Source organism: Myotis brandtii, unplaced genomic scaffold (assembly GCF_000412655.1).
Source record: "Myotis brandtii unplaced genomic scaffold, ASM41265v1 scaffold953, whole genome shotgun sequence".
NCBI classification, from domain to species: domain Eukaryota; kingdom Metazoa; phylum Chordata; class Mammalia; order Chiroptera; family Vespertilionidae; genus Myotis; species Myotis brandtii.
Window position 1 is genome coordinate 177,814 of NW_005371933.1, and position 23,071 is coordinate 200,884.

Sequence of the window (23,071 nt, forward strand, 5' to 3'; positions counted from 1 at the left end):
GCGCTGCCACAGAGACGGAAGAGGCTCTCTGCGCTTACCAGCTGTGAGCCGGGCTCAGGGCTTCTGGGTGAGCAGCGCTCCCCCTGTGGGCTGCGCTTACCAGCTGTGAGCCGGGCTCAGGGATTCTGGGTGAGCAGCGCTCCCCTTGTGGGAGCCCACTGACCACCAGGGGGCAGCTCCTGCATTGAGCATCTGCCCCTTGGTGGTCAGTGCGCGTCATAGTGACTGGTCATTCTGCCATTCGATCAATTTGCATACTAGCCTTTTATTATATAGGATGATACATTATCAATAGGCAAAATATCAAAAATTATTGGAGATGGTTACAGAGATGCAGATGTTGTCTGCCTTGAGCTGTGACCATTATCAAGTCACATTAGAGTCAATCAACCCATACTGCACACTGTCCCATAAATCATTCCATCTGTGCAGTTGCCATGCTCGCTTCCGCCCACACCCAGAAGTACCTTATTCCAATGTTCTGCCATAAAACTCTCAGGGATTCTGGCAGGCAGAAGTTACAACCTCAGTACAATGAATCTGGTTGAGGGATGTGAATGCCATTTTTGGAAATCTTGGACTTCTTTTAATAAAAACAAGAATGAGGTTCCTTATGGGGAAAGTTCTCACTGTATGTAATGGGTTGGATTAATCCAAACCTCTGTCACAGCCCTTCTTTGTTCCTATCATCAATCTTTTTGCTATGATATAAACACATCTCCCCTCTGGCAAAGTAACTTTTGCCCATCTTCCGAGGAAATGGCGTTCTTCTAGCCTCTGGACCAACTATGGCTCCAAATTAAACTGAAAACCCCCCTGAGAGCTCTTCAATGTCCATGTACAAGAACATTAAATATGTTTATATCCGTGTGCCAATAAGAAAGAGGGTCCAAATCTCTGAACCCTATCACTAATGCAGCTACGGCAACATTATTTGATCAACTTGTTCTAAAGGCCCGTTGTCATGAAGGAGAATAGTGTATGATGGAGCACTGGCAGGCTAACAAGCATTGTCTCATAAGAAGAAGAGGAAAACGCTTAAATACTTCCAGATTTTCTAAAAGAACTTGTAAAAAATTTGCTTTGGCTTGAGCAGAACATTCTTCATCAGCAAGGTTGGTTGTTGTTTTTTTAATCCACCCAGCTTTCTTTTGTTAGAGTAATTAAAACAACGTTAGGTATTTTGAGGTATCTGGTACAACCCTAATCCTCTGATATTTCAGGCTATTGATTTTATAAAGTATCGACTGTGACGGGGGCATTAACTGCTGGAAATGTATCCACATCGATTTCTGAGAGTGTATTTGTTTAAAGCCTGCTGAAGCCAAACCATGGGCTTCAAGGAATTCCAGACAACTACTTTAGTTTATGAAACAGTATTTTAAAAGTTACACCAAGACAAAAATGGTTTTAAAGTAACACACAAAGGGAAATAACTCTTAAGCGTGAAACTTCTGATTTGACATCTTTTCTAAAGAAATGATCAAGTTTGGGCTGCCTATTTTATCCACCTCTACAATGATGTGAGCATGTCAACAGTCAAGTCTACCAGGTGGTGAAACATGTGTGTCTTGCTATTCTTAAGTTGCAAAAAGAGTAACTAAGTATTGTCATGACTATATTTCTGACGTGCTAATTCCTATTAGCCTTTCCTTGCAGCAAAACAATATGAATCACATCATACATGCTAGTACTAAATGGTAAGAATATAAAAAAAAGTTTAAGTTCCATTACCAAGGATGTGTCTAAAAGGATATACTCCTGTTGAGGGAAGAAATAAAGGTGGGCATAAAGGCATGGTTACTATTACTATGGCAACCAGATCACTCCCAAATGATGAGCATAAAGGCCTCTTTTCCCCAATGCTTATTCCTACAACTGTATTGAGAGAAATTTTCTCAGGGGAGTGGGGGGGTCCCTCAGCCCGGCCTGCACCCTCTTGCAGTCTGGGAGCCCTCGGGGAATGTCTGACTGACAGCTTAGGCCCACTCACCATGCCGTCAGTTGAACATCCTTAGCGCTGCCACAGAGACGGAAGAGGCTCTCTGCGCTTACCAGCTGTGAGCCGGGCTCAGGGCTTCTGGGTGAGCAGCGCTCCCCCTGTGGGAGCCCACTGACCACCAGGGGGCAGCTCCTGCATTGAGCATCTGCCCCTTGGTGGTCAGTGCACGTCACAGTGACTGGTCATTCTGCCATTCGATCAATTTGCATACTAGCTTTTTATTATATAGGATGATACATTATCAATAGGCAAAATATCAAAAATTATTGGAGATGGTTACAGAGATGCAGATGTTGTCTGCCTTGAGCTGTGACCATTATCAAGTCACATTAGAGTCAATCAACCCATACTGCACACTGTCCCATAAATCATTCCATCTGTGCAGTTGCCATGCTCGCTTCCGCCCACACCCAGAAGTACCTTATTCCAATGTTCTGCCATAAAACTCTCAGGGATTCTGGCAGGCAGAAGTTACAACCTCAGTACAATGAATCTGGTTGAGGGATGTGAATGCCATTTTTGGAAATCTTGGACTTCTTTTAATAAAAACAAGAATGAGGTTCCTTATGGGGAAAGTTCTCACTGTATGTAATGGGTTGGATTAATCCAAACCTCTGTCACAGCCCTTCTTTGTTCCTATCATCAATCTTTTTGCTATGATATAAACACATCTCCCCTCTGGCAAAGTAACTTTTGCCCATCTTCCGAGGAAATGGCGTTCTTCTAGCCTCTGGACCAACTATGGCTCCAAATTAAACTGAAAACCCCCCTGAGAGCTCTTCAATGTCCATGTACAAGAACATTAAATATGTTTATATCCGTGTGCCAATAAGAAAGAGGGTCCAAATCTCTGAACCCTATCACTAATGCAGCTACGGCAACATTATTTGATCAACTTGTTCTAAAGGCCCGTTGTCATGAAGGAGAATAGTGTATGATGGAGCACTGGCAGGCTAACAAGCATTGTCTCATAAGAAGAAGAGGAAAACGCTTAAATACTTCCAGATTTTCTAAAAGAACTTGTAAAAAATTTGCTTTGGCTTGAGCAGAACATTCTTCATCAGCAAGGTTGGTTGTTGTTTTTTTAATCCACCCAGCTTTCTTTTGTTAGAGTAATTAAAACAACGTTAGGTATTTTGAGGTATCTGGTACAACCCTAATCCTCTGATATTTCAGGCTATTGATTTTATAAAGTATCGACTGTGACGGGGGCATTAACTGCTGGAAATGTATCCACATCGATTTCTGAGAGTGTATTTGTTTAAAGCCTGCTGAAGCCAAACCATGGGCTTCAAGGAATTCCAGACAACTACTTTAGTTTATGAAACAGTATTTTAAAAGTTACACCAAGACAAAAATGGTTTTAAAGTAACACACAAAGGGAAATAACTCTTAAGCGTGAAACTTCTGATTTGACATCTTTTCTAAAGAAATGATCAAGTTTGGGCTGCCTATTTTATCCACCTCTACAATGATGTGAGCATGTCAACAGTCAAGTCTACCAGGTGGTGAAACATGTGTGTCTTGCTATTCTTAAGTTGCAAAAAGAGTAACTAAGTATTGTCATGACTATATTTCTGACGTGCTAATTCCTATTAGCCTTTCCTTGCAGCAAAACAATATGAATCACATCATACATGCTAGTACTAAATGGTAAGAATATAAAAAAAAGTTTAAGTTCCATTACCAAGGATGTGTCTAAAAGGATATACTCCTGTTGAGGGAAGAAATAAAGGTGGGCATAAAGGCATGGTTACTATTACTATGGCAACCAGATCACTCCCAAACGATGAGCATAAAGGCCTCTTTTCCCCAATGCTTATTCCTACAACTGTATTGAGAGAAATTTTCTATATTAAACTTCAATGTCTGTCAGTTTCCTTTTTTGTCTACGTAGAGATACTGAAAGGAACAAAAACCATTTGGGGCCTCACAGCACTATGTAAATTGTAACACGTGCCTCATTGGGTTAAGCTTTCCATTTTTTTGTGTCGTATCCAAGTACACAGAACTCAAAACTAATAATTACTTGTGGTTTGGTTGCAAGTAGCATAGAAAAAACTGAATGCCACAAATCATATTAATAGCTTTTTTTAGTTCTCTGCAAGCAGGGAATCAAGTCTGTCTCGACCCCTGCTCTGCCACTTGGCAGGAACATTTACAGCTCACCTAAGAACCACTTGCTTCCCGCCATGTCCCAGCTCCCTAACTATATTAGTCAGCTCGGGCTGCCATACAAAATACCACAGATTGAGGCGGGGGAGCGGCTTAAACACAGACACTCCTTTCATCACAGTTCTGGAGGGTCAAGTCCAACCTCAAGATGCCATCAGGGGCCGTCTGGATGAGAACTCCCGTCCTGGCTTGCAGGAGGCCACTGTCTTGTTGTGTCCTCAACATGGCAAAGAGAGCAAGCTCGCTGCTATCTCCTAAGAACACTAATCCCGCCGGCCAGTGTGGCTCAGTGGTTGAGCATTGACCTATGAACCAGGAGGTCACAGTTCGATTCCCTGTCAGGGCACATGCCCAGGTTCTGGGCTTGATCCCGGTAGGGGGCATGTAGGAGGCAGCCAATCGACGATTCTCTCTCATCACTGATGTTTCTATCTCTCTCTCTCTCTGAAATCAATAAAAACATGTATTTTTTTAAAAAGAACACTAATCCTATTGTGTTCAGGGCCCCACCCTTATTAATTCATTTAATCTTAGTTACCTCTTTACAGACAATCTCCAAATACAGCTGCAATGGGGTTAATGCTTCAGGTTATGTATTTGGAGGTGGACCACAATTCAGCCATAACATTGCCATAAAACTAACAGTGAGAGAGGGCCATGTGACTCAGTCTGTGTAATGGGCTACGGGAAAAGTCCTGTGTGTCCCCTGCAGTAAGTACCTCTCTCCCTCTGCTGCAGGAATTGAGGAGGCTGTGTATTCTAGACAGCACATCCGGAACATGGGGAAACCACCATTAGCCTGAGTTCCTGAGAGGTGAGTAGCACAGGGCCCCCTGCTCACCTGTCAGACATCTAGTGCCTACAAAACATAAGTTTTTGTTGTGTTTGTTACTACAGCACAACCGAGCCTAACCTGACTGATGCTCATATATTTACTAACTAATCACCTGTGCCAGCACTGAGCTCAGCTCATAAGAGCCCCGCCCTCATGAAAAGGACAAGCTTTGGAAGGTGCTGACTTCTGAGAGAAGTCTCTTAAGTCAGGGTGGATTTGAGAGATCATTCTAGGTGTTGTATCTGTGACATTTGTATAGCTTGCTCTGTCCACAGATCCGGTGCCATTTGTTAGTATCAGTGGGATCTAGGATCGTGGAAAAGAAAGATATCAAAATCATCATAGTCAGAGGACTGTTGAGCTAAAAGAGGTCTTGGTAGTCCTCTCAGCCAAACCAGTTATTTGCAAAGTAAAGAAACTGAGGGCCAGAGAATGGTGAGTTTGCCAAAATGGAAAAAAAGAGCTATCGTCTTGGAAATAACAACACAAGTCTGTCCCTACCTCTGTGAGCTTCAAGTTTCACTTAGGTAACTGGGAGACAAGACTACCTACTTTTCCTTGTTTTGAAGTTGTTCTGAAGGTCAACCAAGGCCATAACTGTGAATGTTCTCTATCAGCTATCAATTTTATAAAAATACACTGTCTTCTTAAGATGCCTGCCCCAAAGCCACAGGATGTTAAGACCATTTTCTTAACAACTCCATTAAAGCTTGCACAATCTAAACCAGTCCTCCTCAAGGTGGTCATCTTGAAGGCACTTCCGTCTTTGTTCAAAATATTTAGAACTCCTCTGTCTGGATTTCAGAGTTCTCTTCAGGGCTAAGGACATGTTCTTTTAAATACCCTCAGTGGTGGCAAATCCCTGCTCCCTGGAGGCTGAATTGACCATCGGAAGTTTCCAGTTCGTTGAGAACACAGTAAATGAGGGAGCTGCAGGAGATTAAAGAAAGACTGACTTTTCTGTGCCACTCATAAACTTGTTCTGAAACAATCCTTTTGAAACAGAAATTTTGAAATACAGCCGCAGTATTACTAGAGTAAATGCACAGTCTCAGAGAGAGACCTTGTTGAAAGAGAATCTCCAATCTATATATATATAAAGCCTGTGGACACAACGCTGTAACGCCATAACCAAACAACCGGTCACCAGGAGGTGCATTGATGGGTCTCGCTGGTGAGGTGGGTCTGGGGTCTGGGGTCCCGTCTAGGGTGGCAGGTCTGGGGTCTTGCACAATTTCAGTTCACACAGTGTGGCCCACAGGCTCCGATCGCAGCAAGGCTGGTGGCCGATGGGCAAGGTGCGTGCGGGTGGGCGGGGCAGCGAGCGGTGGGCGGGGCTTGCATGGGTGGGCGGGGCCGCATGATTTCCTGCGCTTGGCTTCTAGTTTTACATATAAATCTCTTACAAACAAAAGGAGGGCAAGAGGAGAAAGAAAAACATGGAAGGATGGGAAAGAAAACAGGACTATCACGGTGGCAGGGAAGGTGCAGGGTGGAGTAGGACAATCACTCTGTTGTCGCTCAACATAGGGCCATGTTGCCTTTTTCACTGTAACTTTATGGGTCAGATTGCAGAGGGCTGGGGTTTTTCTTGGGGTTTTTTTGTGTTGTTTTTTTTTTTGGTTCGGGGGGGGTTTATTTATTTATTTATTTATTTTAGTAAAACAGATGATTCCACTTCATCTGAACAAATTTCAATTCCAAAGTATCATGTAGACAACGCCAAGAAACAACATCAGACCCTAGAAATACCAGCTGTGACTCTTTAAACATTTTTGTAATTTACAGAGCCTAAATCAACCATCAATTTAAGCCATGGTCTCTTAAAACTACTTCCAACATGCTCAAAACTATCATCTTCCAAGGTAACGACCACAAGATCTTACCACTTTGCCAATATCAGAAGTGATGTAACTTCCGCTCTGTAACACACTGCCCCATAATTATTTTCAATGCCTACTCTTCTGCAAAAGCAAGAGTCTAAGTATTAATTGGTGTGTTATTATAGTGAGCCCTAGAGGTATAAAACATAGAAATTGGATATCCCATGTCATGATAAAGGCATTTTCATTGACAATAAAATGCAAACCATCTGAGAGGACGGGCGTGGGAAGAACCAAAGAAGCAAGGACTTGCTCATATAAGAAACAAGTCAGGCTAAGTGAACACTGGACTCTTTGGTGTCCAAAGATACTGGTCTGGGTAAAGACTGGATATTGGGCAGGAGCAAAGGTAATGTCTGGGTCATCACCCATTCTCTGAAGTCCTCTACTTCAGTTCTAAGAATCTGTATTTTGATTATCCTAACAGTTCAGTCCCACATTCTCCATCCAAATAAAGCTAGCCGTCCTCCCTGCCACTTGGCATGAGCCCAGGGACACGCAGACATGTTCCCTTTCACAGACAGCAGCTCCACCTTTGGATCCAATCCTCATCTTCACCGTCTTTTCAACTCCGGGGAAGAAGTCCCTGCATGAAGCTGGCAGGGCTTGGAGGAGCAGGATCGGCAATACTGCGGCTCCGGGCACCTCTCACGGAGGCGTGTGTCCTACCTTCAGCGATACCTCTGCTGTGGACACAGGTAAGGGTTGGCAAGGATGGCCCCTGCAGAGCCACTGGAGACAACCAGACTCACTCACACTCAATTAAATGTCTCTTGGAATGTGCCAAAGCAGTGTTTGAGTGGGACACTGAAGAAAAGCATAGGAAGGGCCTGGTGTTAATGACGTATTCCACCTGAAGAAGGCCAAACGTCAGTAAATGCAATCAGCGCGACCCAACATGTCTCTCTGCTCATGGAGAAGGCAGACATCTGGTGGCTCCCGCCCTGCCTTCCTTAAGCCCTGCCAACAGCACCTCCGCAAGGTGAAGTTCACCTGGGAGGGCTTGCCCTAAGGGCACGTGAGCTGCGGAAATGGGCAACATACATACCTGTTGACCAGTTCTCCTTCCGACATTAAGAATAACACATATAACACATACATGACAGGCTAAGAGTCTCTGATAAGTGTTTGATAGTTACTCTTTCATTAGACTTCTCATCTATGTTAGTGGGTCGTTTTTGGTCTCAATCTAGGGAAAGAACCAATTGAAATGAGTCTGGCATTATCCCTGTCAGAAGAAAACTATTACTTCACCAGTGCTCTAGGCTGCCCCTCAGTTATACTCCTCCAGTCAGAGCAGAGGGAATCCTCTGGAAACTAAATAATAGGTCTCCGAGCGGAACTGATTCTCCCAACTCCCTTGGGAGGCTACTAAATTCGCTTTCCATCCTGAGCAGAGATTTTGAACAACTTCAGCCCATCTCTGTATCTATGTCTGCACCTACTCATCCATCTGTATTCTCCCTGCCGTAGGGAACTGAGAGGCACGGCACCTGTTCCCCCACTTCCTCACTGGCTCATGTGTGGGGAAAACCAAGAAATATTTTTCTTCAAAGTCTTGTGACAGAGTATGGAGTTTTGTTTTTTAAAGTACTTTCAGCCATGTAATTAGGATACTTTCCACTTCAATGAGTTCACACTTTCCTGTTAATTTCTCTACGATGCTTATTAAAAAAAATATTTTCTTAAACAAAAGCTAAGTGCATCTGTTTGGCCCTTCAGAAGTGTGTGTTTATGTGTGCATGCATGTGTGTGTGTGTGTGTGTGTGTGTGTGTGTGTGTGTGTGTTCCAGTGCTAAGGTTTAGAGCTTGATGATGTTATTGAATTTATCTGCCAAGAGACCTATCTCCAATTAAATAATCTTTTTCTCCAATGGCCCATTCTGTTTCCATTTTTCCTGTCCAAAAGAGCTGTTGGAACAACTTCTGAAAGTTCTAAGGGGATCCCAAACAATTCTTGTGCCACTTTAACTCGGTTTTGCCCCAGGTCTTATTATTTATATGACCAATAATTAAAGGGGGAAAAAGGCTTTTCCACCAATTTTACATCAAGTACTGATCCTCTCTTCCTATTCCATAAACATTATTGTCTTCTATAGAATACATCGTAAAGAATTTAATCTTAGTTTGTTTCTTGTGGGTGTTTTTTTATTCGGGGTTTTTTGTTTTTTTACTGTTAAGGGGGATTCTATGGTTGTAAACTATAAGAGTTGGTTTGGATATTATTTGATCATCTTTATCTGTGTAAGGACACTGTACTAGAAATATCTTTTATTCCATTTATCTTTACTCCAGGTTTTCCAGCATTTTTGTTCTTCTTAGTTAACTCAGGTGTGACTATGTGGACTTTTCTGCTCTATTTGCATTTGCAATAAGATCTTGAAGAGTTTTATTCTCATCCTACAATGTCTGTGTCTAATGAAGGAGCACATTCCCCCCTTTAACAAAGAGCATGGGATTGCACACCCAGGCAATGGCAGACCCCAGCGTGGAAGCTGAACCTTGAACCCTACATCATGATTCTGAACGCTCCACAGACAAGACAAGGTCTTTTCATACCATCTGGCATCATTAAGTAACTATAAATATTTATTTCCAGCAATTAGGCAATAAATAAAACATGTTGGAAACAACCAAAAACTCAGATGCCAAGTAAGTTTCAAATTGAAAGCAAAGGTCACAGTGGAAAGCAAAGGGTGCCCTTGCACAATGGGAAAGGTATATACATTCAATGTCCCTGTGGAACAAAAGTAGATCAAGGGGTATTTTCTGAAATTTGGCCTCTTCTTATAGATGAACACTAGCATAGAAATGTTCACGTTTTAAGCACATGTAAACATGAGATTACCTTGAAAGTAGTTGGTAATTGTAACCACTGGAGATGTAATTCTAACTTAATCTATACAGTGAACAAACTCTCCAACATGTTTTCAAATATACATGGTGTACCCTGTCTACTGCAGGAAGTCAGGTACCTAACTCTGTCAAAGCTATGACCTGTCAAGTACTTGAAACTTGATTTACATTCAAGAATCCAATTCCTCCTCCAAGCCACCCCATATATTTATTGGATTAATTTCTATTATTTTAATACTTTAAAGGAAATTAAATGATGTCTGTACCTAGCCCAATGCACATAAAAATCAATACTTTATATGATGTTAAGACTCAGAAATTATTATTAGGACACTGAGAGATCAAACATCGCTTTCCACAATAGGAAGGGTCCCTTCCACCCCATATCTTGACACTGTCAAGGTGGGAAACATTATAGTTGTTTCTGATTCCAATATTCCTGTTCTTTTCTCTTTATATACATGCCAAAGAAATGTCCTCTGTTCTCATGAATCTATCATCACTAGATCTATTCACCTAACCACTGACTTTTCTCCATTAATCCTCTTTCACTCCATCTCTAACACAGCTTTGGATTTCCCAATTGATATCCAAGAATACACCACTCTTAATGTCATTCAAGAATGAGGCTGCTTAAAACAAGATGTAGCTACTCATCTTCATCTCACAATCCTCCCCCAAGGGCCAGTTAGTTAATCAATCATAGCGAGCATTTATCTGATTTCTGAAGCAAGGGAATTCAGAATAGTCCAACTCATCACCATCTTTTTCTTCACAGCAGCCCATAATCAAATCCTGATGCTTGATTCTTTGCAAAAGCCCTTATTGTCATATCTTTATTTTCAACTTTTCTCCTAGATTAGACCCTGATCATTTCACAATTGGACCAAAGCCAACTTCTCTTCCCTGGCCTCCTCATGTCTACCCCACATCGACCTACCCACCCCATTCATTCAGAACGTGAAACATTTTAAATTATTTTCTAAAAATTCATTAGCTCTTTAAAGTTACAACTTTTAAAATCAGCTTAAAATTATATTATTCTACAGGCATATCTCAGAGATATTGCAGCTTCAGTTCCAGACCTCCACAATGAAGCAAATATTGCAATAAAGTTAGTCACATGAATTTTTTGGTTTTCCAGTACACATAAAATTATATTTAGACTGTACTGTTGTCTATCAAGTGTGCAACAGCATTAAGTCTAAAAATATACGTACCTTAATTTAAAATACTGTATTGCTAAAAAAAAATGCTAACTTTCATCTAAGTCTGTTGGAAAAACAGTGCCAATAGACTTGCTCAATGCTGGGTTGCCACAAACTTTCAATTTATAAAAAATTCAGTATCTGGGAAGCACAATATAATGAAGCACAATAAAAGGAAGTATGCCTATATTTGTACATTTTGAAAATTTTAATGTTTCCCCCTTTTTATCCCCATAAGAAAAGTTCAAATATGCTGAGATATTTGATACTACAACGACCTTATATACCCACTTCTCAGAGTAAACAATTGTTACAATGTTACAATATTTGTGTGTAAATGCATTTGAAGATAAATTATAGACATAACGGCATTTTACCCTAAGTTTTTCATTTATCTTTCAAAAATAAAAACACTGTCCTACAAACCCTAATACCATTATCACACCTAAAAAATTAATAATTCCAAAATATCATCTAGTATCTAGTCTACATTAAATTTCCCCAATTGTTCCCCAAATATCTTCTAGAGGTGGGTTGGCTTTTGTTGTTGTGACTCTTTAGTTTCTTTCTAGAAAAGTCATTCTACTTTTTTCCCATTGTATGATTTTTTCTTAAGAAACCGGGCAATAATATCGTATATTATGAATCTGCCTGATGGGGGTGAGTAGGGGTTATATTTTTGGCTTGTTTCTTTACCCTCAATACTCCCTATCAGTTGGGGTTAGGTGTAAAGGCTTGGTGAGACTCAGATTAAACATATTTGGCATGGTTAGTTTTAGGGTGATATGCAAAGTTCATACTGGATCACATCAGGAGGCACATGAGGTCAGTTGTCCCACTTTTAATGATTCTGAGTTTGATCACTTGATCAAGGGGGCTTCCCACTATTCTGCCTTGACACCAAGTCATTTAGATGGCCCTGTGCCTCGGGTTTACGAGGCTCCATGCTGTGCAAACATCTGCCAGGAATCCTGAGCCAGTTCACATCTCCAGTCTCTCTGATACTTCTTCCTCACCCATTTCTTGCCAAATTCTCTTTCCTCTGTTTAATTATCCTCCCCCTTTTCTCTGTGACTTTGGCTTCCTAACCAATTGCCCATTTTCCTCCATCACCCAAGCAATTTGTGAAACTCTATTCTATGAAGCTTCCCAGAACTTACTAGTAAATACATTAATCACAGTTCATGCTGGGTTCTCAACTCCAAGCTTTCTGCTTAATTATTAGACTGTGCCACAGAAACAAGGCCTATTTCTGCCAAATTTGTTTTGTATATACCCTCTTATTGTAGCACATAAACATAGATGCTTACTGATAACTCCATGGCATTGTAAGTCTCAACAGTTGAAATCTGCAGCTAATAAGACTATTGCCATGAGCAAAGCACTAGTGAGCATTTATGCAGCTGTTTTTACCATTCATTTAGAACATCCTTTTTTAATATATATTTTTAATTGGTTTCAGAATGTAAGGGAGAGAGAGAGAGAGCGATAGAAATATCAATGATGAAAGAGAATCATTGATCGGCTGCCTCCTGCACACCCCCTTATAGGGATTGAGCCTGAAACCTGAGCATGTGTCCTGACCAGGAATCAAACCTTGATCTCATGGTTCATATGGTGATGCTCAACCACTGAGCTACTCGGGCCTGGCTTTACCATTCATATAAAATCTACCTATACCTCCCCCTCTAGCTGGGTATGCAAACTAACCATAGCAAGAAAGCACAAATGTTTTCAAACATCTTTGTAGGATACATCTTATATACTACTAACTATTCACCAGTAATGTATTTTTTTCAAGATTGTTCATTATTATTTTCTATAATTTGGATCATCCTAATTGCACTAATTAATCTGGCGATCATAGACATCCAGCACCGTGTCTCACCAACAGGAGACAAATATATACTAAGAATGTTTTCTAAAACCAGGTCTTATTTTGAAGCTTCATATTAGTGACTACACCTGCAAAAAGAATTAAGACTCGAGATCGCTGTCTGGATCATTCAGACTGAATGCCAGAGAGGCATGCAGATAAAGCAGAAGTATTCCATTGAGTTTGAATTATTTAAATAACTCCCCCAATTAGCCAATTCACTTTAATTATATGGTCCAGCATAGGCTGAAAAGTAAATAATGCCTTAATCTTTTTTAGTTAGCACATTTCGGCCTAATATTACACAAGAATAACAAGTTTGTGAATACTTCATTTTCTTGCTTTTTATCATCTGTGTTCCAACTTGGAAACGGGGGAAAGGCACTGGGCACACAATTTTAAAAGGATCTGTTTTTTCCTTCCTCATAACCAAACTAAGGTGAAATGACTAAACAATGCAAATGGCACCAAATTCATCCTCTCTCTCCAAAGCTGGTCCAGGGCACAATTTGTGAAGTGCATGAAGTATATCTTCAGCCCCACTGCCCCTATAAAAAGCTGCTCTTAGCACAACCATCAAGACTTTACTTCAAAGCTAAACTTAAATCAATCCTGTTCCTTCTCCCAAAAAGCATTTGCTTAAACGTGGTCTTCAAAAGCTGTGGCAGGTTTAGGAGGCATTTCAAGCATCTGAGGGCTACACCTATTAACCTATTAACTGGCAACTACTACTACACAATGAAGATTGTGTTTGAGGAGATCAAGCCTTCCCTGCCTTACTGAAGTTACATGACATAAACAATCACTGACTATTATTAAGTTTGAGACTATGGATAGATGAGTATCTTCTAAGCTAGCATTTGCATAGTTTTACAACATTTGCAAAACAGTGCTCAGATTACCTTGTCTAATCTTAACAAAACCCAATATTCTTGTCTCCACCTTACAGATAAAAAAGCTGGTTCCCTGCTACCAAGGTCTGGGCCCCTAGTTATAACCACGATCGTATAACTCCATATGGGTGCTCTTTCCACTCGGGTCTACAAACCAATTTTGCCTTCTTTCCCTGGGAGAAAGGTGATAACTCTACCATGGACTTGCTCAGAACCTAAAAGTATTTTCCAGGTTTCTAAAGCAACAACAATTGATTCTTATTAACCCCAAATATTTCACACACACAATCACACAATATTCTTTCAATATTCAGGTAAGAAGAGAGACATAATAAATTCACCTCACTTACTCTTCTCATGTGAGGCTGAAATCATGATCAAGTGACAGGAGGAGAACCACAGGACAAAGCTATGTCATAACCACATAATCCCAAAGCAGTCAGCACCATGTGGTTTGGGTAAAAGAGCCAACATTTTTGTTGCCTTCATTGAGCACTTGCAATGATGAGTTTTAAAGGAAAATCAGCCTCCCGTCTACTTTATGATATAGATATAGGCCTAAAGTTACATGTAAATCCAGTGCTATTTAAAATGCACTTCAAACATCTCAGTCATTGCCAACCCAGTTATGAGTTTTTATAAAGAAAATAAAAGATCACAAATTATTATTGTGTGATGGGTTCAAACCCAACTACACCTATTAACCTGCAACTACTACAAAAAGGCATAAGTATTTTCAAAGCCTTTGCAGAATATATCTCAAGCCTGTCACATGTTTTACACACAGATCAACTTGACTGGAAAACAGAAACAGCAGTCGGGGACATCCAGCAGTGTTTCTGGAAGGTCACTACTTAAACATTATCTTACAGAGCAGAGGTTGGAAAGCTTTTTCTGTAAAGGGCCTTGCCGACCATATTTTAGGCTTTGCAGATCATACGATCTGGTTGAAACCGAGCCATTCTACTGTTAAAAGCCTGAAAGCAGGACAGGCAATATGTAAATGAATGGATGTGGCTGCGTTCCAATAAAACTTTATTTACAAAAACAGGCCCATGGGTCAGTTGGCCAAGCCCTTCTATAGAAAGTCATTTTACCACGTCTGGCTTTCCTGTGAAAATGAGACTTTTCTAGAAAGCACTGCGGAAACAGGCTGGGCAGTGTTGCTCACCTGGGACCCGACGGTTTCCTGGAAGCAGCGGCCAAGCTGGGTCTTCGCAGCCACAGGATAGATGTGAGGAATGACTTGCTGGTGGGAGTACGTGGAGTGGACGGTCTGGGTCTTCTGGACGGGAAGCCCTTGGTAAGAGATCTGGGATTGGCCTGGTTGGGCTTCTTTTACCTTCTGGCCAGTTGGACCATCGATTCTTGAAACCTGATGTATCTGGACTGAGGCCTCTGGGGGGTGCTTCACGTGGATATTGACTATGTTGGGAGGAAATTTCACTGAAACAGATTGGGAGTAAAGACTTGTTAATCATGACGAATTAGCATGCGAGTCAGCGTGTAAGTCAATTTTACACATATATACTTATACACATATGTATTATACATAGGAAAAATTATACAAATGCAATGTATACATATATTTGCCACACAGCCATCAAAATAAGTGAGAATCAAAGGATACATTTAAAATAAAAATTAAATCTGAATTTATGTTTTAAAAAATCAACTAATTACAAAGAGAAATTAAAACCTCTCGCAGTAACATATTCACTAAGATAATTTTTTCAGGTGAGTCATAAAAGTATGAAATTCATGCAGCTTTTGGGGAGGTACATTTTATCAAATAATAGTAATAAAGACTCAGAAGTTGGATTACTTTTGAACTTCTCATTAAGTTCCGATTGCAAAGTTGTGGAATATACTTTTCTACACTAAAAGAGGAAACACAATTTCACAGAGCACAGTTCTCTTGCCCTTAAATAACATATTGTGGATATACGTTGGTGCTTATTGGGACACACACGAAATACCAAAGTGAGCTATTTTATATCTGTAACAAGACTCACTTTCTGCCACTTTCAGACACAATTTCATCTTCTGATGCTAACATTCAGGTTTTAAAGAATAACAGCCAGTAACGCTCTCTGACCCCTTTTTTTAAAAAACTGTGCACGTCTAAGAGACGCCAGGTTTAAAAGAATGAATGAGTCACAGAATTCCTGAGCTCCAAGTGACCTAGTTTACCTTCCTCTACAGAAGAATATACTGAAACCCAGTGAGGTTAAGTGATCATTTAGAACTAAAACCAGGCACTCTTCAACTATTAAATACACTTGTGCTCATCAGCAGGACCAGTGTGATCACTAGCTCATTAATGCTATACGGGCCCCAAATTTCCAACTCGTCTTTCCATGCCCCAGGCCCGGCCAGAACAGGCCAGGCACATTCATCAGCTCTGGGCGCTATGAGTCATCAGAGAAGGATAGACTCCTTTTTGTTTTCTATTTCTTAGATACCAAATCTCTATGGCCTAGAAAGCACTTCAGCCACATACCTGGGCCCACATTCTGTCCCTACCGTCATTTCTCAAGCCACAGGTCACATCCTCCTTTCTGTTTCAATACCAGCCCTGGCCATCTGCAGGTACTTGGCTTCTGTGGGTTTGGCAGGCTAGCAGAGGTCTGACGAATGGGAAAAATCAAAATCTTAAGCTTACCTTTGACTCCTTGCTGACTCGTCATCGTCAGAGGCAAGGTATGTGTAGAGTGGACGACATGCGTTCCCAGCGCCTTGCCTGACTGCTGGGAATGCTGATAAAGTTTAGGAACGCTGGCACCATGGACTGGAATCTGGCAAAGCTTCCCCGTGAAGTTTGGAGGGCACTGGCATTTGTCCCTTGAGCTGCACTGGCCACCATTCATACATGGAAGATGGCAAATTACTGAAAGGGAAAAGAGAAATTGTGGAGAATCGGTTAGTTTCTCAAATGCTAAATCACAGTCAACCAACAAAACTTCCAGAAACACAGCACCATTACAGCCATCATATTTCTACTGACTTTGAAACAGTAAACGAAGAAGTAACTACACGTTGGCAAAAAAGGTCTCTATTATTCATGGTCTTTGTTTTTCCATCCTAAGTCATTTAATTCTCCAGTTCCTTGCGGTGCTCTCCCCCAACAATGGAGAGAATTCATGGGAAAAGAATATATAAAGGAGCCACTGAGGATTACGGTCTCACAGTGCCCTTTGAGTATCTCTCACATTCTGTAATTACTTTTTCCTATTCAATTTCTAGTTTATTAGCTGTCTCTCTAGATTATAAACTCTTGAGAAAAGGATATGTTTGGCTTAGTAACCTTTACATTCTCAGCAATTAGAATAATGCCTGGTACACAGTGGACATTAAACATTTCCTCAAAGAATAAACAAATGAGAATACTAAAAATAATACCTGTTGAGAATATAATCTGAATAAGGGAGTAGAAGAGTTTGAATCTTGCTTTCCCAGAATTTGCCATCTCACTGGGATAACAAGACCACAGTGAAACCTAAAGACACAGAATGATTAGTAGTTTGGAATGTAATTTATTTAGAATACCGAAAGATAAAAGGGCACACTGGGTAAGGCATTTTCAGAGGTGTTTTAAATTCTGATGAAATTCAGCTTATGGCCAACCTCTTTATCACTAATGAATTCTTCCTATTGGCCTTTACACATGAGCAGGTTTCCACCAGCTTAAAAAATAAAAACCCCTCAACTCCATTTCCTTCCACGATTAAACTTTCCAAAAGAATTGTCTGTTCACTTCTCCACACACTCCCTTTCCCCGCCCCTCTTCTACAGAAACTACTCTTCCTGAAGCCACTAATGGTCACATTGCTGAATCAAATGGACAATTTCAGTCTTCCCTCGGTTTCCATGACATCTCACTCATCTATTTTGATCCTTCTTCTTTGCCCTTTCCCTCTTAACATTCTTTACAGAATCTACTCTTTATTTGCCCTTTAAACACTGATATGCTTTAAGATTTGGTCTTAAAATCCTCTTTTTTACTATCTCTACACGCTCTTCCTCTATGATTTCAACCTGTCATATGTGACAATTCCCAAATTTCTATTTCCTAGCAAGAGATTTCTGCTGTGCTCCAAATTACTACTACACATTTTCACATAGATATTCCACAGACATCTCAAACTCAACATGTCCAAAACGTAACTCATCATCTTCTCTCCAATGTCTCCATTCACCGAGTTAGTGGTCCTTAACAGCTCTGTCACCTGGCCCATCCATACTCCCAGTCCTGGAAGTCCTCCCTTCTCAACATCCATCAAATATGTGCACTTCTTTCCCATCACAGGGCCCCTGTTCCCTTTAATTCGTCTTCACTTATGAGTCTCACCTCATTCCCTACAATCTAGCTACATGGAGCTTTATTCAGTTCCTCAATGTGTAAGGCCCTCTTGCCCCCCGAAAGCTTTATCCATGCTGTGTCCTTGGCCTGGAACACTCGTTCCATTCAGCCCCCTCACCCATCAAACTCCTACTTATCTTTCAGACTCTGCTTAAACCTCACATCTTCTAGAAGCATTTGCTATTGCCTCTCATCTAGGTTTGGTGCCTATCTAGGCCTCCAAGGACTCTCATTCACTGCCCATCCTGCCACTTAGCTTAGTGCCTGATGACCTTCCTGTATGCCTCATTCAACTAGAGCTCTGTGAGGTCAGAGACCTCATCTTTTGTTTACCCCTAACATGCAACTCAGCTTCTAGAAGAAATGCTGCAGCTCAAAATAGTACTGGATGAAAAATGTATGCCTACCACTCAAATACCATTGTAGGTGCTACAGAAGATTCAGTCCCTGCCCTCAAGACCGTAAGCACTAACTGGAGAGATTAGATAATACATGCTAACTAAAAACACAGATCACCAAATATGTGACAGTTGGAAAATATAAACTACAAATCGTTTGGAACTTCAGAGAAGGGGGAGTCATTTCTGGGAAATCAAAGTAGACTTAGTAGGAGGGATCATTTGGGGTAAGTCTTTGAAACTGGGCAAGATTCAGAAAAACAATGGACTGCTTCCTAGGAGGACAGTATGTGAAAAGGACGGGAGGCAGGCATATTTGGGAGATAATGAGAAAATTTTCTGTTGAAACCTCAGATTCCTGAGGGGGAGGAGTCAAGTGATAAATAGAAGGTAGAGGCTTGTGTCAGCCAATGGATCAAGGCCCAATAAAACGTTTGGATTTTATTTTGTAATTATTAAGTTATTTTTGAAACTCCAAGGAGAGAACTAAACAAGGCTGAGAGAGTATTCCAGGAAGATGACTCGTGATGGATTAGTTGCGATGGAGAGTGACTAGGTGGAGAAGCCAGTTAGGAGACCATTAAAATACAAGCTGAAAAACACATGGATGAGGATGATGGCAACAAGAGTTGAAAGAAACACAAAGCACCACAATGACAGAGGGAGAATCGATGCAACATGAAGACGGGACAGAGAGTGAACAGCAGGCCAAGGGAGAGTTCAGACAGTGGAGGAGGAAGGGGAGCCAAAAAAATGACCAAGGGCAAGAAAGTGTGTCCAGCATCGATGGGGCGGTTCAAGCCAAAACTGCCCTTGCTGAACGGGGTCTGAAGTAAGCTTTCTCCAGGGCCGATGTCCTCTGAGGTGCCGGGTAAGAGAAGCGAGTCAAAGTGGACTCCAAGGTTGAGTCAAAGACTTCATAACTCTCACGTCAACTCTGAACCGAATTTCTAAATCACAGCTTGGCTACCCGGGATGGATTCAATGTGTCATGGGCAAGGGGAGCCAGGCCAAGATTGAAATGTACTACAAATAATTTATAACCGGAATACAGGCACCACTCGCTCTGCATGGTTCCAATATGCATGAATTTCAGTTTCCGCAGTTTAAATAACACCAGTCCCCCAACAGTATGGTTCAAACGTCAATTGCCATAGTGTATTAGCTGTGAGTAATTGCATAAAGTACAAACTTCACTGCTAGCTCTTTGGTCCACAAACACTGCGTGGATAACAGATGTGTATGGTGATCAGTAACCAATCATGTCACTTCCTTCAAAGTCTGCTGGTGACTGATCCCTGCACATCTGTTCTCAGTTCACGCACAGACAGGGAAGCATGTCGTTGTGTTGCCTCCTCATCGCGCAGTGATAAAATCAATAACATTTCACAGAAGTGGATAATTAAAAGGGTCAACGACAAAAAGTGCCGCAAAAAAATGACAGGCGGTTAACATTGGAAGTGAAATTGGAAAGTGGTTGTGGTGAAAAGGATGATGATGTGCCAGAGGAAGTGACATTAAAGGAACCCCCGGACAGCTCTGAAAGCACAACGGGTAAGATGTTGGCAGCTGATCCAGACGTGGAAAGGAGTATGACAACTGACTAAGGCAAAGAAAAAATACTCCATATCATGTTATACAGTGAGAAGAAAGCAAACATGTTCTAACTACTCTTGATAAGTTCTACTCAGAGAAACAAAACACTTTAATTCTCAGTGTTTCTAACATTTTCAATTACAGGGCACTAATTAAATATTAGCTTTACTATTTTTTTCCATTTCCATCTACATTTATAACCTACAGTAGAAGAGTTTTAATAAAAAACGTTTTCAAGGTCATGGAACTTAATAATTCATTGATTAATAAGATCATTTTGCACATGGCCATTTTGCATTAGCTTGCACGATCATTTTCATGGTCCTGTACTACCATGCAAAGATGACTATATAATCTATACTAAAATAACTTCACATATGCAATCATCTTTTTTATAAACAAAAAACAACGGACTTTTACTAGATATTTCTAGTATCAATAGCAGACTTTGAAATTAAACTCAAACTTAATCAGTTTTGTTTAAATCTACCTTTAAGCCCAAGATAGCTTCCACACAAATGTTTCAAGGACTGCCCAAGTCTAAGTGGACACAGCCATAAACCCAGAAGAGAACTCCACTACCCCTGTGTCTCTCTGCTCAGACAGGAAACAGCTTCTGCTTGACTTATTCCGATCAATAAAAAGCCACTATTGCTAATCATTTATGAATGAGAAAGTAAATATCTATTCTACCGTTTCCGCATTTTTCAAAAATCTAAATTACAATATAAAGTTCTTTGCCTCGGCTCAATACACGTTGAATCCTTTGTGGCAGGTGATCTTTTTATAGCTAAATAGTCTTTTATATCAAAGAAAACAAATTGAAAATCAACCTACAAACTTAAGGATTGAACTATGAATGGTTTCTTTCTGTTTCAAAAGTTCATGCTTTGACCTTTTGCCTAGTGATCTATAGTCTGTGTTGCCAGTGTTCTAGCAAGCCTTCTCAAGGCATACAGAGAAAGAGGACTAAGTTCTCTTTAAGGCTGACTTGGGAAGCTTGTGGTATGCTGGCTGCAAGTCTAGCTATGGCACATATATTTTAGAACATGTAACTAGAGGTGTCACACAGAACGCTGGCTGAGAAAGCCCATAACTTTATCAGCTTGATATTTAGCGGGCCATCCCCATAACTCACTACATTGCATGCTAGGTCACCTGGGGCCTACTGAAAATAACAAGAGGGCTATGGGCCTCCAGCCTGTTATTCTAGAAAGTGTCATTTCATCCCAGCCACTCAATGCATCTCACGGTACTGCTATAAAAGGTCAACGGGAGCAGAAGGATTCATGCTGGAGGTTTTAAATATGTCAAGTGCTTCTGTGCGTCCCACCATTCGTTCTGGTCTATAAAACAACTTGCAGCACTCCGGAAGCTGGGCTGACAGAATCATAGTCCCATTCTATATGGCAAACTGGAACTTAAATGAATAGATATTAGTCACTTGTACCCAAATATGGGCAAAATGAATTTTCTAAAGATTTGTACTATAGAAAGCCATACCCGCTCTGTCTTCCCCATTATCTTAGCTATAAAAATACTTCAGCTCTAAGAACACACCTGAGTTTCCTGCAGCAGCATCCCGGCCCCTCTACCACCCTCTTGCTTTCTGTGCCAGCGGACAATTTTGTGGCTGAGGCAGAACAGGGAAAACAAACCTCCACCTGAAGAAACCCTGCACCTGTCATCTCACACACACACACACACACACACACACACACACACCACACACAACACACATACACACACACATACACACACACAACACACACACACACACACACACACACCACACACAACACACATACACACACACATACACACACACAACAACACACACACCACACATACAACACACACACACATACACACACACACACACAACATACACACACACCACACATACACACACACATACACACACACACACACACGACTTTGATTTGCATAGCTGCTTCAACTTTGCCACTTGTTTCTGATTAGAAGAATAGCTTTCCCTTAAAAGTTTTCCACATTTTTGTTGATAGCCCTTGAAGTGTGAAAGAAAAAAAACAGTACTATTTTTTAGAAAGTAAAAGTTATTACTTTATTCATTCCCCTAAACATACCTATATTGTCCTCTTTTAAAGGGTACCCTTCAACTCTATTCAGCCAGATAGTGGGTTCCTACTATAACTGTTTAAAGCTTTCCAATAACAAATATGTTAGATAACAATTAAATGCTGCAAACTATAGCTCATGTCAAGAACCTTAAAAATAACTAAACAAAACAAATCTGGATCCTGGTTAAGTAGATCAGTTGGTTAGAGCATCATCCCAATACACCAAGGTTGTGGGTTCAATCTCTAGTCAGGGCACATATACTAGTAAGAAGCAACCAATGAATGCATAAATAAGTAGAATAACAAATCTCTCTCTCTCTCTCTCTCTCTCTCTCTCTCTCTCTCTCAAGTCAATAAAAACAAAACACTGTATGCTTGCCTTGTGATCCAGGATGCATCCCCCCAAAACAAACATACAGACAAAAACCTGGAACTGAAAGTGAAGATGGAGGTCCCGTTCTTCTGAAGGTAGAACAGAGGCACGGAGGAGGCCTAATGCCACACATGAGGCCAGGAAGGAAGTACAGAGATTAGCAGGCATTTATTACAACCTAGGTTTGGGGGTGGGGGTGGTTAATCGAATGTAGAGATTTACAACTGTGCTTTAAAATTGCCTTCAGCCAATTCTTAATTATCTGTCTGCCAACGTATACTGACTCTCGGACACTACCAAGAAATATAGTAAGACATAGTGAGATATAGTGAGATATAGTGAGATATAGTGAGATATAGTGAGATATAGTGAGACATAGTGAGACATAGTGAGATATAGTGAGATATAGTGGTCCAGAACAACCAGTCCAAGGAGGTGACATTTAAGCTAACCCTGGAAGAAGAATCCAGTGACTTAAAAAGTTGGTAAAAAGAGTGTTTGCAGAAGAAGT

General features: G+C 40.9%; 1 protein-coding gene across 4 annotated transcripts in view; it reads right to left on the minus strand.

Moving 5' to 3' along the window:
• LTBP1 (latent transforming growth factor beta binding protein 1) overlaps positions 1-23,071 on the minus strand; it is a 208,157-nt gene that overhangs the window by 152,452 nt on the left and 32,634 nt on the right. For all 4 annotated transcript variants that reach the window (XM_014533213.1, XM_014533212.1, XM_014533211.1 and 1 more), the window contains exons 2-3: positions 16,394-16,618; positions 14,900-15,174 (exon numbers count right to left, since the gene is read on the minus strand). In XM_014533213.1, the coding sequence (XP_014388699.1) occupies positions 14,900-15,174; positions 16,394-16,618 (500 nt within the window). The remainder of the gene's footprint in view (positions 1-14,899; positions 15,175-16,393; positions 16,619-23,071) is intronic.